The sequence below is a fragment of the Onychostoma macrolepis genome, chromosome 25 (genome assembly GCF_012432095.1).
Source record: "Onychostoma macrolepis isolate SWU-2019 chromosome 25, ASM1243209v1, whole genome shotgun sequence".
Classification (NCBI taxonomy): Eukaryota; Metazoa; Chordata; class Actinopteri; order Cypriniformes; family Cyprinidae; genus Onychostoma; species Onychostoma macrolepis.
Window position 1 is genome coordinate 24,061,793 of NC_081179.1, and position 14,479 is coordinate 24,076,271.

Below are 14,479 nucleotides of genomic sequence, written 5' to 3' on the forward strand. Positions count from 1 at the left end.
GATGCATGCGTACAAATTAATTTACATGACATTTACATGGAACACTGTCACTGTATTCAATATGACACACAAATGTAGAATTTTCTTAAAGGTAAAATTTAATTTAATACATTATAAACAATTTACTGTCATTGTGTGAATAATTTGTAATCATGTAATCCAGAAAAAGTAACTGTAATCTGATTCTAAGCATTTTAATATGTAAAATTATCCAAGTACTAGCACTATTTAATTTATTTTCTTTGTTTACCCAGCACTGGTAGTAACCAGCCAATCAATAAGATTTGCAGTTTTTTGGGGTCAAAATTTGGTAGCAAAGTAGCCATCAGAACCTTTGTATCTTGTCCTTTGACTGTGCATTTGCTGATTTTCCAAATTCCAAAACTAGCTGAAACCTTGCAATATATGTACTGACTTGTCATCTAGTGAACACACCACTAGCTGTTGTACTTCAAGATTCAGATTCTTGACAGCATCGAACGAGAATGTAAGCAGAAATACCATAGCAAAACTTGTATCAGTGAGAATATGGTTGCTGACCTTTGTTGTGGAAGCCATGGTGGGAGTGACAGTAGATGGTGGAGGTGAGGTTCCAGTGCTCAAAGCAGCAGTGCTGGGGATGGTGCTCGTGGTGGGGATGGTGCTGGTTGTGGGGATGGTGGTGGTTGTGGGGATGGTGGTGGTGGGGCTGGGGCTGGTGGTGGGGATGGTGGTGGGGCTGGGGCTGGTGGTGGGGATGGTGCTGGTTGTGGGGATGGTGGTGGTGGGGCTGGGGCTGGTGGTGGGGATGGTGGTGGTGGTGGTGGTGGGGCTGGTGGTGGGGCTGGTGGTGGGGATGGTGGTGGTGGTGGTGGTGGTGGGGCTGGTGGTGGGGATGGTGGTGGGGCTGGGGCTGGTGGTGGGGATGGTGGTGGTGGTGGTGGGGCTGGGGCTGGTGGTGGGGATGGTGCTGGTGGTTTCTACAGTTGAAGCTGGAGCCACGGTAGTTGTGTATGTCGTTGATGTGAACGTGTCTGTGTCCAGGGCGGCTGTAGATGTGTACAGGGCTGCGGGGCTGGTTGTTGCACTCGCTCTAGTTTTAGCAGAACTGGTGGCTGTATTGGGAGTAGCTCTAGTATCTGTACTGGGGAGATATTCAGTAATGGCTCGGGTTGTTCTTGATTTAAATGGCAACATTGTCTGAACATCTTTGATGATCTTTGTCGTGGTTGAGCTTCTGGTCGTGGCATTTGTCCATGCCCCGTCTGTGTTTGACACTGGGAAACTACTGGTTGAGCTCTCGGTCAGTGCAGGATCTGCATCAGTGCTGTGAGCTTCAGACGGTCCTGTATGAAAGTCAGAAGAACCCGAAGGTTCAGCATCTGACGTGGAGATAGTTAACTCTGTCTGAGAAGTCAGAGGGTTGTGGGTCTGCTCCACAGCATCTGAGGCGGTCTCTGTCACGTCAGTTCTATCCTCGGTGAAGTTCTGCGGTGCATGAGGAGTTCTGGTGACCATCAGAGCGGTGGAGAACACATCTGTAGCATCAGGCGTCTCGTAGGGCGATTCTGTCTCGAGTGTTTGAGTCTCGTTCTCCTGAAAGTTTGTTTTGGCAGTGAATGTCATCGGATCAGTTAGACCAGTGGTAGCGGTGCGTTTGGTTCTGCTTCTGACTGTGTTGCTGTGGTGGGTCACCGCTCTGCTTTGAGTAATGACGGGGACTGTCAGAGTGGTCATTTCCCCTGTGGAGCTCATTGTTGAAACTGTGGACGGGCCTGTTGAAAAAAGACTGATGTTAGCTTTACATAGCATGATGTGTTTTCACTGCAGATGCATTTCAAAAATAAACTGTTGTACATTTTTTTAAATGGCTTTTTTCTCATGAGTGCTGTTTAATGGTGCAAACCTGGCAACCCAGGCTCACCTGGAAAACATGCAAATCACAAGATTTCTACAAAATAATATTACGTTGCACAACACCTTCAAAGTTAAATATCCAGTAAGTGATGCCAAAAGCGGCTCCAACAAAGTTGTTGGTGTTTTCATTTCAGCTGCACTGCCATGAATTGTACATAAAGGCACAGTTTTGGATTTTGCAAATATGCAGGGAGAGGCACATTTTTTTCCAATGAACATGTTGAACAATGAACATCCGTGTAACAAAGACCAGATGAAACTTCTAAATGATCTAAGCTAACAGAGTGTATTAAAAATGTAAAAGATTGGATGACCAATAATTTTCTCCTATTAAATTCAGATAAGACAGAGATATTACTTACTGGACCAAAATAAACAGTACACAGAATCTCTTGGATTACAATTTGCATCTAGACGGATGTACTGTTACTTCCTCTACAGTCAAAAATCTGGGTGTTATATTAGACAGCAACTTGTCTTTTGAAAATCATATTTCCAATGTTACAAAAACAGCATTCTTCCATCTTAGAAACTTGCCAAGCTATGAAACGTTACCTGTTTCCGATGCAGAAAGGCTAGTTCATGCATTCATGACCTCTAGACTGGACTGTTGTAATGCACTGCTAGCTGGTTGTCCTGCATCTTCAATAAACAAGCTACAGGTAGTGCAAAATACAGCTGCTAGAGTCCTTACCAGGTCAAGAAAATATGATCATATTACCCCAATTTTACAGTCTCTGCACGGTTCCGTATCAGTTACAAAATATTATTACTTACCTATAAGGCCCTATATGGTTTAGCTCCTGCGTACCTAACTAGTCTTCTACCATGCTACAATCCATCACACTCCCTAAGATCGCAAAACTCTGGACTCTTGGTAGTTCCTAGGATAGCAAAATCCACTAAAGGAGGCAGAGCTTTTTCACATTTGGCTCTCAAACTCTGGAATAATCTTCCTGATAACGTTCGGGGTTCAGACACACTCTCTCTGTTTAAATTTAGATTAAAGACACATCTCTTTAGCCAAGCATTCACATAATGCATCTCATAATCTTATGAAGTTATAAAAAAAATAATAATAATTGCTTTGCCAACTTTAGCTTGGGTTGAATTTTTGCTTGGTTGGAAAAGTAGCTACGCTAATTTTGTCTCTATTTGTTTCTCTGCTTCTGCCGCGGGATAGACATCCCGAGGAATTACAGAAGTTTCAGTCTGGATCCAACCCTTAAAAGATCTGAGATGAGCGAACACCTGAGAAGAGATGATGCCGACCCCTCAGAGGACCTCAGATGATGCCAACCCTGAAACAACACACACAACTACCAAATTTTGTAACATGCTGTAACAGGAACTATGGACTGTCTCTTTTCTAGCACTTTAGATGCGGTTGCTCCTTTACGCTTAAGGAAGATTAAGGATAAGAGTCCAACACCGTGGTATAATGAGCACACTCGCACTCTAAAGAGAGCAGCCCGGAAAATGGAGCGCAGCTGGAGGAAAACTAAATTAGAGGTATTTCGTTTAGCTTGGCGGGAAAGTACCCAATCCTACAGAAAAGCATTAAAAACTGCTAGATCTGATTACTTTTCGTCTCTTCTAGAAGAAAACAAACATAACCCTCGGTATTTATTCAATACAGTAACTATATTAACGAAAAATCAAGCATCAACAGGTGTTGGCATTTCCCAAGAGCATAGCAGTAATGACTTTATGAACTACTTCACTTCCAAGATCGATACTATCAGAGATAAAATTGTATCCTTGCAGCCATCAGCTACAGTATCGCATCAGATAGTGCACTATAGATCCCCTGAGGAACAATTCCACTCATTCTCTACTGTGGGAGAGGAAGAATTGTATAAACTTGTTAAATCATCTAAACCAACAACATGTATGTTAGACCCGATTCCATCTAAACTACTAAAAGAGCTGCTTCCAGAAGTCATAGATCCTCTTTTGGCTATTATTAATTCATCATTGTCATTAGGATATGTCCCCAAAACCTTCAAATTGGCTGTTATTAAGCCTCTCATTAAAAACCATAACTTGACCCCAAAGATCTAGTTAATTACAGACCGATCTCAAATCTCCTTTTCTGTCAAAGATACTAGAAAGGTAGTATCCTCACAATTATATTCCTTCCTAGAGAAAAATGATATCTGTGAGGAATTCCAGTCAGGATTTAGATCGTATCATAGTACTGAGACTGCTCTCATTAGAGTTACAAATGACCTGCTTCTATCATCTGATCGTGGTTGTATCTCTTTATTAGTTCTACTGGATCTTAGCGCTGCGTTCGACACTATCGACCACAACATTCTTTTGAATAGACTACAAAACTTTGTTGGCATTAGTGGAAGTGCCTTAGCATGGTTCAAATCGTACTTATCTGACCGCCATCAGTTCGTAGCAGTGAATGAAGAGGTATCATATCGATCACAAGTGCAGTATGGAGTACCTCAAGGCTTAGTACTAGGGCCGTTACTCTTCACGCTTTACATGTTACCCTTGGGAGATATTATCAGGAGACATGGTGTTAGCTTTCACTGTTATGCTGATGATACTCAGCTCTATATTTCTTCACAGCCCGGTGAAACACACCAAATTGAGAAACTAACGGAATGCATAGTCGATATAAAAAACTGGATGACGAGTAATTTTTTACTGCTAAATTCTGAAAAAACAGAGGTGTTAATTATCGGACCTAAAAACCCCACATGTAATAACCTAGAACATTATCTAACACTTGACGGCTGCTCTGTCAATTCTTCTTCATCAGTCAGGAACCTAGGTGTGCTGTTCGATAGCAATCTGTCATTTGAAAGCCATGTTTCTAGCATCTGTAAAACTGCATTTTTTCATCTCAAAAGCATATCTAAATTGTGACCAATGCTCTCAACGTCAAATGCAGAAATGTTAATTCATGCGTTTATGACCTCAAGGTTAGACTATTGTAATGCTTTATTGGGTGGTTGTTCTGCACGCTTGATCAACAAACTACAGTTAGTCCAAAATGCAGCAGCTAGAGTCCTTACTAGAACCAGGAAATATGACCATATTAGCCCGGTTCTGTCAACACTGCACTGGCTCCCTATCAAGCATCGGATAGATTTTAAAATCTTGTTAATTACTTATAAAGCCCTGAATGGTTTAGCTCCTCTGTACTTGAGCAAGCTCTTATCACACTATAGTCCTCCACGTCCACTGCGTTCTCAAAACTCTGGCCGTTTGATAATACCTAGAATATCAAAATCGACTGCGGGCGGCAGATCCTTTTCCTATTTAGCACCCAAACTCTGGAACAGTCTACCTAACACTGTTCGGGAGGCAGACACACTCTGTCAGTTTAAATCTAGATTAAAGACCCATCTCTTTAGCCTGGCGTACACATAACACACATTAATACGCTTCTATTATTCAAATCCGTTAAAGGATTGTTAGGCTGCATTAATTAGATCAACCGAACCGAACACTCACCATAACACACGATGTACTCGTTACATCGTAAGTTGAATGGCATCTACGCTAATATTTGTCTGTTTCTTTCCTAGTCTGTTTCTCAGTCCGTATCCGATCAGATGGTGGATCAGCACCAAGAGATGATGTCTACAGCCCTGATCGTCAGCGGAGACCAGGACACCCAGATGACCCCCAGAGACATATCCCCAGTGAAGACCTCGATTAAAATACAATAAAACTAAAAATATAACAAAATAACTAAAAATATAATAAAATACCTAACTACATAATACTACTATTGTTAGAAACTGTGGGTTTCGTCTGGTCAGAGGAGAACTGGCCCCCCGACTGAGCCTGGTTTCTCCCAAGGTTTTTTTCTCCATTCTGTCACAGAGGGAGTTTTGGTTCCTTGCCGCTGTCGCCTCTGGCTTGCTCAGTTGGGGACACTTAATTTCTAGCGATTATCGCCGATTTGATTGATCACTAGCAAGATTTAACCTCAGAATGATCTGAAAGTAAAAAGAGGTGCTAAAGTCTGATTTGTGGTGGCTGTTCTTTAAAATTAAATGATTATAATCTTAATTCAAGTGATGAAGTGTTTTGAAAGTCTGACAGTAATCAATGTTGAGCACTCCTGTAAGGTTAACCCTGTCTGCTTTACATGCTTCAAAATAATTAACAGTTGAAAACATTCGTTAGAAGTTTAGAAAAGCAGACGTAGTCAGTTACATTAATTGAAATAGTTACACTACATATTAGATTTTAAACAGGGCAACTTGTAATCTGTAACCTATTACATTTCCAAAGTAACCTTCCCAACACTGCTTACTGTAACTAAGTCTAGTAATTTGAAATGACTGCATAACATTTTAATATGTTTTTTTGTACACTGATATTTAGGCCTAAATATGAAACAACTATCAGACTACGTGTTTGAGAAACTTGACATATTTTTTACATAACATGCATATAGTAGTCTAATATTACTTTACTGTATTGTATTATACAGTAGCATGCCAGTAGCAATCAAATCATCTGAAATGTTAATTGTGAAGACACGTGTAAGCAGATATATGAGTGAGTGTTTGTGTGACGCGAGACAGTCAGCTGACCTGTGGCGGGGCAGAGAGACGTGGACACCTGTCTCCCCTCAGAGTCCACCGTCATCATGGACCAGTTTGAATGCCTCTGCCCAAAGCGGATAACGACCCGCTCGCCCTGTTTCTTCATGAACATGGGCGTCTCTGCCAGTCCGAAGCTCCCTGGGTGGTCGTAGCAGCTCCAGGCCGGGGCAGTGTGGCAGTCGCTGAGCTTGACCAGGCGAGCGTGGCTCGGGACACCGCTGCTCGGATCGGCCCACAGACATCTGGACATCAGCGTGTTATTGAGTCTCCTGGAGCTGGTCCAGACCCACTGCTGGGACGGATTCGTCTCATTACACTTCCTCAGGACCACCACACTCCTGTGTGTGCTCAGACACAAGCCTTTATTAGTGTGTGCCACCAGAAACCCACCTGGCAGAAAAGAAACGTTTGTTTAGTGTTAGTCATCTGATAATAGCATACAGATCAGAGATGACAGCAATATCTCTGAAGAAGAACACGGTTTCTTATGGACTTGTGCAGATAGTTTGGTAGTAAGGTGTCCTTGTTACACGTTACATGTACAGTCAAACCAAAACTTGTTCAGACACCTTCAACATTTCTCACATTATATCACAGTTTATTCACTACAGTTGAAACAAGAGCTCAGAGTTAAACTGTGTCAGAACGAATTGATCTTGATAACGTCAGATAACTTTGATAGAAAGGTATGTAATGAATTCGGTTGAATAGCTGTCAGCTGTTAAAGTTAAGAACACAATTAGATAAAACCAATTTAGCTCAACTAATTACCAAGCAATGCTTCATTTTGCTCAGTCTGTGTGTAAAAAGAATGCATTAGCAATTAAAGAAAAAACACTTCAGCAAAACATGCTCAAAGTGTCTGGATCATTTTTGATCGGGTAGTCCACTGTATGAAGAATTTTTGGGTATAATATGTCACAGTTTACTTTATTTTGCTATCCTCACTTACATAAATGAACTATAGTGTCCTGCGTCCACTAGTAAATAAATATAAAATATTATATCTGGTGTCTGAATAATTTTTGGTTTGACTGTACTTACTATTATAGTAATAATAATTGATGCATAATTACATGCAAGTAACCCTAAGACAAACCCTAATCCTAAAGCTAACCGTATAGTAAAATGCATGAAAAAAAAAATAAATAAATAAATAAGAAGTTAAATTTACTTAATTTTTATTTTGCAAGTTTTTGCACAAATATTTTTTAAGTAAAATTTAAATACGGAATTAAGTAAAACCTACTTAACTAAGTTATCTAAAATTAGTAAAGGAAATAAATAAATTTAACATGGCCAGGTAGAGTTTGATGAGTAATTTCTACTTAATTATTTAAAGTTTACCCTACAATACTCAAGTATATTTCACTCAGTCACGGTTTGTAAACATTGCTCAAACAACATAGCACTGAAAAAAAAAATGCCTATGAAGCATTTGGTTAAGTTACAAGCACATATGTAAGCAAGCAGACTGCTCGTTATTAATTTTAAGGTAATATGTTGACTCAATATAGTTTTTAACTGAATGAACACAGAGACCTGAATACTTGGCACATGATACACAATGACAATCAGTGAATAGTGTTTGAGTATGAATCGGGTCATTTTGAGTAAAAAATAAACTCCAGATGTCACAAAACAGCAAGTTACTTAACCTAACAACAAAAGCAACCACAAAAAAAATTACCTTTTTAATTAATTAATGCCCAAGTGCATGATGGGAACAATGATCATGACCTTGATATTTACTTAAACAATATTTGTAAAAATAACAAACAATTCCAAGTAAAATATACTTATAAGTTCAAACTTTAAATTCTACAAGCTTAAATTGAGTACTAATATTGAATTTACTCTTTTATTTAAATTCTTGCCTGAATTTGTTTTTCTGTAGTATTTACTTCACACTGTAACAAGGACACCTTAAAGTAAAGTGTCTTCATTTTGAAGCGAGACTTTTGGCCACTTTATGATAAAGAAAGTCTGAGGTGAGAGAATCTTTTCATGAATTCCACTCATGATAATTTCACACGTCATTTCAACAGCCATTAATGGGCCTGATGCAGGGGCGGAGAGAGCTGGAACTCATAGTTTCTGGATTTTCCAGCATATTTACACATTAGAAATGAAAGATGAATGAGTGGAAATCAATCAAATTTGTTTTCCAGCATCTGAAGGATTGAAGGCCACAGCAGAAGTCAGAAAGTCTCATGGCACATGGTCTCGTCTCGATGCAAAATAGCTTTGTCACCTCTCTGACATTACAAAGAGAAATACAACAAAAAAACTCACATTCCTTTTTACTTTTTCTCTGCAAATGACAATTAGTGTTAGCTATTCGTATTAATCAGTCAAATCTGTTTTATAATCACTGTTAAAAGGAAGCTTCTTTGTGTTGAAAGTTAAAATTTAAAATAACCATTTATCTTTATAATGTTCACCATTATTAACAACCAAATGGATCAGTAATGAACACTTGATAATGAATATGAAAATATCCAAAATAAAAAATATGAATGCTACTGCCAATATTCGCAATATTCATAACAACAATGAATGTAATCCTGTTATTAATGATAATGTTATTAATAAAAGGTCCTCTAAATGGTTATGAATACACATTTGATCAGTCCAGCTAACCTGCTATAGCTCAGTAACAGTTCATGTAACTCAGGTTTTTTTGCTCGGATCGTCCCTATCCAACAATTCAACAAAGACAGCAAAGCCAGTAAATAATGATAATATTAATACTCACTTAAAGCAGAAAAGCGCTCCAGGGTTAATAAGATGAGAAACAGCGTTCCCATGTTTCTGGTTTGTGAGTTTCTCTGAGCTGGAATGAGAGTTTGAGCGCTCAGGAGGAAATTCTCTTTCAGGGGAAGGAAAAGTCACTGACCGCCGTTTCCTTCTATTCAATCGTGTGAGGCTAGTGACAGTCCAGCGATCCTCAGACCTCAGCTAGCCTGGCTAAATCACACACAGGCCTTGACAGCGTTTCTAGAAATAATTGGTATTACTGTGATTTGTAGTTGAGTCTGTGTGTTGGCATTTATTCTGCTGAGCATGTTTGAAACACTACACAAGATAAAGAAAGTTCAGCACAGTTCAGGGCATTCCCAGATTTCCAGAAGGCCTGTAAGGAGATCTTCAGATCCTTTGGGATCTCTGTCCTTGAGTGAGTAGGAGTCCATCAGGAAACACCTCACCGATCTCCCGCTAGCACAACAGTGAATCAGATCTGCATCAAACAGCTTTAACCCTCTGGTGCTCTTTTGACCGAAAAACTTTTTAAAAATCACAGCTTCATCAGAATGGTACGAAACTTGGTGACTTTTATGGCATTTGGAATGAGAACACACACAAAAAATTGAGGGCTTGATTCGAGCAAGCTAAGTGGTCGGGAAAAAATTGTCACACTTGTGGTCTTCGGTCAAAAATGACAGACCACAGGAAATGAATGGGATATTGACAAAAACACAAAAATTCAGCAAATACAATCTACAAATCTGCCACAATGCAGAAAGAAAGTACACAGCAATGACGGGGTGAAACTGTAAAACATCAAGAGTGCAAAACCAACACATCCACTTACACACAAATCAGAAATCAGATCAGACCCAGAAGGATTAAGCTCTGATAAAACATTTGTTCATTTTTGTTGCATTTTTATAGAATTTTAATGTTTTGTGTAACAAAATGCTTTCTCTGTGTTCAGGTTTGACTGTAGTAATAATAATTCAAAAACTGACGCTTTAAATCAATATTTCAAACCAAAAAAAAAAAAAATCTAAACCTTTACAAAAAGTTGTCTTTGAAAATGTCTAAATATATATCCAAACCCACTTAATAAAAAAACTTAATAAAAATAAGTATTTATGTCTAAAAACAATTAGAGAATTTAAAGGCCTTTTATATAGAGCTATATGGGAATCTATGGGCTAAACCATGGAATTGCAGATGTTTGTATTATTTTACTCCCACCAGATGGCAAAAATTGGATTTTAAAGGCATTGTCTCTATTTTAACATGAAATACTGCCATAATTGAAAAGTAATAGAAAAGATTTGAAACATTTTTTATTATTATTTTCAATGGGAAAATTTTTCATAATTATTGCATAAATATTAAATATGAATTAGTACATTGAAATTCTCTCAAAATACAAAAGCAAAAATATTATTAAACAAAAATATGTTACATTGATTTTATTGGGGGGCTTACATTTTAGGTGTCTGGTCACTTTTGACTGTGTTTCATTACTCACATGTTATGTGATACTTAACTATGTGCCAGACAGGGCTTATAAGTCACAATTCTAGGATACCAGGAACAAGGATTTTATGAGTGCGCATCGGTGGCCTTCCTGGTTTACTTGAGCAACAAAAGACATGATTAAAGGAAGAAAAAAAACAACATTTGAACTCACTAGTATTTCTATTTAGGGATGCTCTGATCGTACTTTTTTCCTGGTATTGATTCTGATACTCAAATGCAGGATCTCAGTTGATACCGACTGCAGTTTGATTCTGTTTGTCTTTCTACTGTTTATTTGTAAATAAACACAAACCTCTCATTATTAAATCCTGGACTTTGAAAACTGGTCATCAGGACCGCTACTGGAAATGCATTTTACTACCTCTCAACACATTCAATCCCGTCATTTACAATCAGCGAGAGAGCAGCGCCTGCCGATTCCTTCAAAAATACACAGTCGCTTTCCAGAAAAACAATTCCATTTTTGTTTATCTGATTGCATTTTCTACTAAAGTTCTTATTACTGCAGTGCATCCATCTATGTGTGAACGTACCCTGCTGAAAAAAACAATAGAAACCATCACAGAAATGGTACCACTACAAATACCATTACAAACATTACAAACCATCAACTTTTAACCATTAAAAAATGGTTTCCTGTAGTGTGTTTTGGGACATATTCCATTAGGATTTAGTGGTTTTAACAAGCCACCAATAGAAGACGACCAATTACCAGTAGAAACCCACAGTGTCTATTAAAACCAATACAAGTCCCATTATAACAAAACCACTTCCAAATTCTATGATGCTTTCTATTGTTTTTTTTTGTTTTGTTCTGTTTTTTTTTTTTTTGTCAGTGGGGTATGTTATGCTGTAATTTATAAATAAAAAAAATATATTACAAAATATATGAATGTCCCTATAACAGCATGCATACATCTGGCTGATGTCGACCCGATATACAAAGTCCCATCAGCCCAAGATCTACACTATATTGCCAAAAGTATTGGGTCACCCCCTTCTAATGAACAGGTTTGACTACTTTAGTAATTTCCATGTGTACAAATCTTAAAGGTCCCATGACATGCTGCTTTTTGGATGCTTTTATATAGGCCTAAGTGGTCCCTAGTACTAATTTTAAAGCAACAGTTTGGACAGGACCCTTTTCTATTCTAACATGACAATGTCTCTGTGTATAAGGCAAGGTTCAAAAAGAAATGATTGATTGAGTCAGTGTGGAAGAACTTGACAGGTCTGCAGAAAGCCAAGTCCTAATCCAAGCTGAACACCTCTGGTGTGACTTTAAATGCAGATCTTGAGCCAAAAACTCTTTACCAAACACCAGTGTCTTGTACATACACTATATGGACACAAGTATTTGGACACCCCCTTCTTTAGAACAGAAAAAGCACTTCCAAAACTGTGGCAACAAACATGGAAACATAATTAATGTATTTAAAAATTGTATTTCCATCTCTGTTGCAACAGTTTTGGAAGCATCTAAAATAACTATCACATATGTACGAGTCATTGGTGTTTGGTAAAGAGTTTTTGACGTTTTAAGCGTACGCACACTCTACGATCAAATCTGAGTGTACGCACACTTTATAAATGAGGTCCCTGGACTAAAACATCTAACCCAAGGGAACAGCAGAAAGAAAAGACATCAAAATTAAGCTCAGAGTTGTGTTTTACAGAAGACAAGCTTCTGGAGAGAACCCAAGAGATGCTCGACCTAAACCTAAACCAAAGGCTGAACAGAACTGAGATTTCTAGAGGAAGAAGGTTATTGTCAACTTGGAAGGCAGAGACATCGAGGAAAACCAGCAAGAGCTGAAATCAGAGACATTACCCAGAAACAGCCATAGAAGAGTAAAGCACACACTCATTAACCTCTTCCTTCATCAAGATCCACTGTAATAAATGAGTAATGGCCAGATATCCTGTGAGCTACGGCAAATCTTCCCAGATGATTTTTGTGTCATGGAGCGGCCAGCATAAAGACACAGACAGAGAAACGTGTGCTTGCACAATGCATGAAAACACTGGCCTGAAGAAGATAAAGCTGCACCAGATCGGGGTCACAGACACATCACCTCCATTAAACAGGTTAAACAGGTCAGTGTGTGTAGTGGGTCACCAAACCTGAAGAGTACAGAGGAGTCCGGTAGGCTCTCCTCTCAAACATCTGATGGAAAGTGAACTCCTGATGGACTGAAAACCTGGCCGACAGAATTGTAGCAGCAGACGCAGACTCTTCCATCTCAAATCAGCGGTGAGGCTCTTCAAAACAAATGTTGCTCCATCTTGAGCTTTGAGCATCATTACTATGCTTTTCTTAGCTGACCTTAGCTGCATGCCTTATCCAAACCTGAGACATGTCCTACTTTTGTGACGTTGCCTGTGGATGCTTTACTCCAAATCTGAGTCAGAAACGAGGTGTGTTTCTGGGGTGTGTGTATGTGAATGTCATGTTGTCCGTGATCGTTGATGATCAATAAGGTCAACACTGGACCAGACCAGAATTTTACATTTTACAGATGTTTCTCAGTGTGGAGAAAACATGAGCTATACAGGTGCATCTCAATAAATTAGAATGTCGTGGAAAAGTTCATTTATTTCAGTAATTCAACTCAAATTGTGAAACTCGTGTATTAAATAAATTCAATGCACACAGACTGAAGTAGTTTAAGTCTTTGGTTCTTTTAATTGTGATGATTTTGGCTCATATTTAACAAAAACCCACCAATTCACTATCTTAACAAATTAGAATACTTCATAAGACCAATAAAAAAAAACATTTTTAGTGAATTGTTGGCCTCCTGGAAAGTATGTTCATTTACTGTATATGTACTCAATACTTGGTAGGGGCTCCTTTTGCTTTAATTACCGCCTCAATGCGGCGTGGCATGGAGGTGATCAGTTTGTGGCACTGCTGAGGTGGTATGGAAGCCCAGGTTTCTTTGACAGTGGCCTTCAGCTCATCTGCATTTTTTTGGTCTCTTGTTTCTCATTTTCCTCTTGACAATACCCCATAGATTCTCTCTGGGGTTCAGGTCTGGTGAGTTTGCTGGCCAGTCAAGCACACCAACACCATGGCCATTTAACCAACTTTTGGTGCTTTTGGCAGTGTGGGAAGGTGCCAAATCCTGCTGGAAAATGAAATCAGCATCTTTAAAAAGCTGGTCAGCAGAAGGAAGCATGAAGTGCTCCAAAATTTCTTGGTAAACGGGTGCAGTGACTTTTCAAAAAACACAATGGACCAACACCAGCAGATGACATTGCACCCCAAATCATCACAGACTGTGGAAACTTAACACTGGACTTCAAATAACTTGGGCTATGAGCTTCTCCACCCTTCCTCCAGACTCTAGGACCTTGGTTTCCAAATGAAATACAAAACTTGCTCTCATCTGAAAAGAGGACTTTGGACCACTGGGCAACAGTCCAGTTCTTCTTCTCCTTAGCCCAGGTAAGACGCCTCTGACGCTGTCTGTGGTTCAGGAGTGGCTTAACAAGAGGAATACAATACAAGACAACTGTAGCCAAATTCCTCGACACGTCTGTGTGTGGTGGCTCTTGACCCCAGCTTCAGTCCATTCCTTGTGAAGTTCACCCAAATTCTTGAATGGATTTTGCTTGACAATCCTCATAAGGCTGTGGTTCTCTCGGTTGGTTGTGCATCTTTTCTTCCACACTTTTCCTTCCTCTCAACTTTCTGTTAACATGCTTGGATACAGCAC

The 14,479-nt window shown here is 39.2% G+C and overlaps 1 protein-coding gene across 1 annotated transcript in view; it reads right to left on the reverse strand.

Annotated features, from left to right (window-relative positions):
* Positions 1–9,365, reverse strand: part of LOC131534152 (receptor-type tyrosine-protein phosphatase beta-like) — a 30,471-nt gene extending 21,106 nt beyond the window's left edge. Inside the window, exons 1-3 of the mRNA XM_058766823.1 lie at positions 9,238–9,365; positions 6,468–6,869; positions 541–1,754 (exon numbers count right to left, since the gene is read on the reverse strand). Of these exons, the coding sequence (XP_058622806.1) occupies positions 541–1,754; positions 6,468–6,869; positions 9,238–9,289 (1,668 nt within the window). The 5' untranslated portion in view covers positions 9,290–9,365. The remainder of the gene's footprint in view (positions 1–540; positions 1,755–6,467; positions 6,870–9,237) is intronic.
* Positions 9,366–14,479: the final 5,114 nt, after the last annotated feature.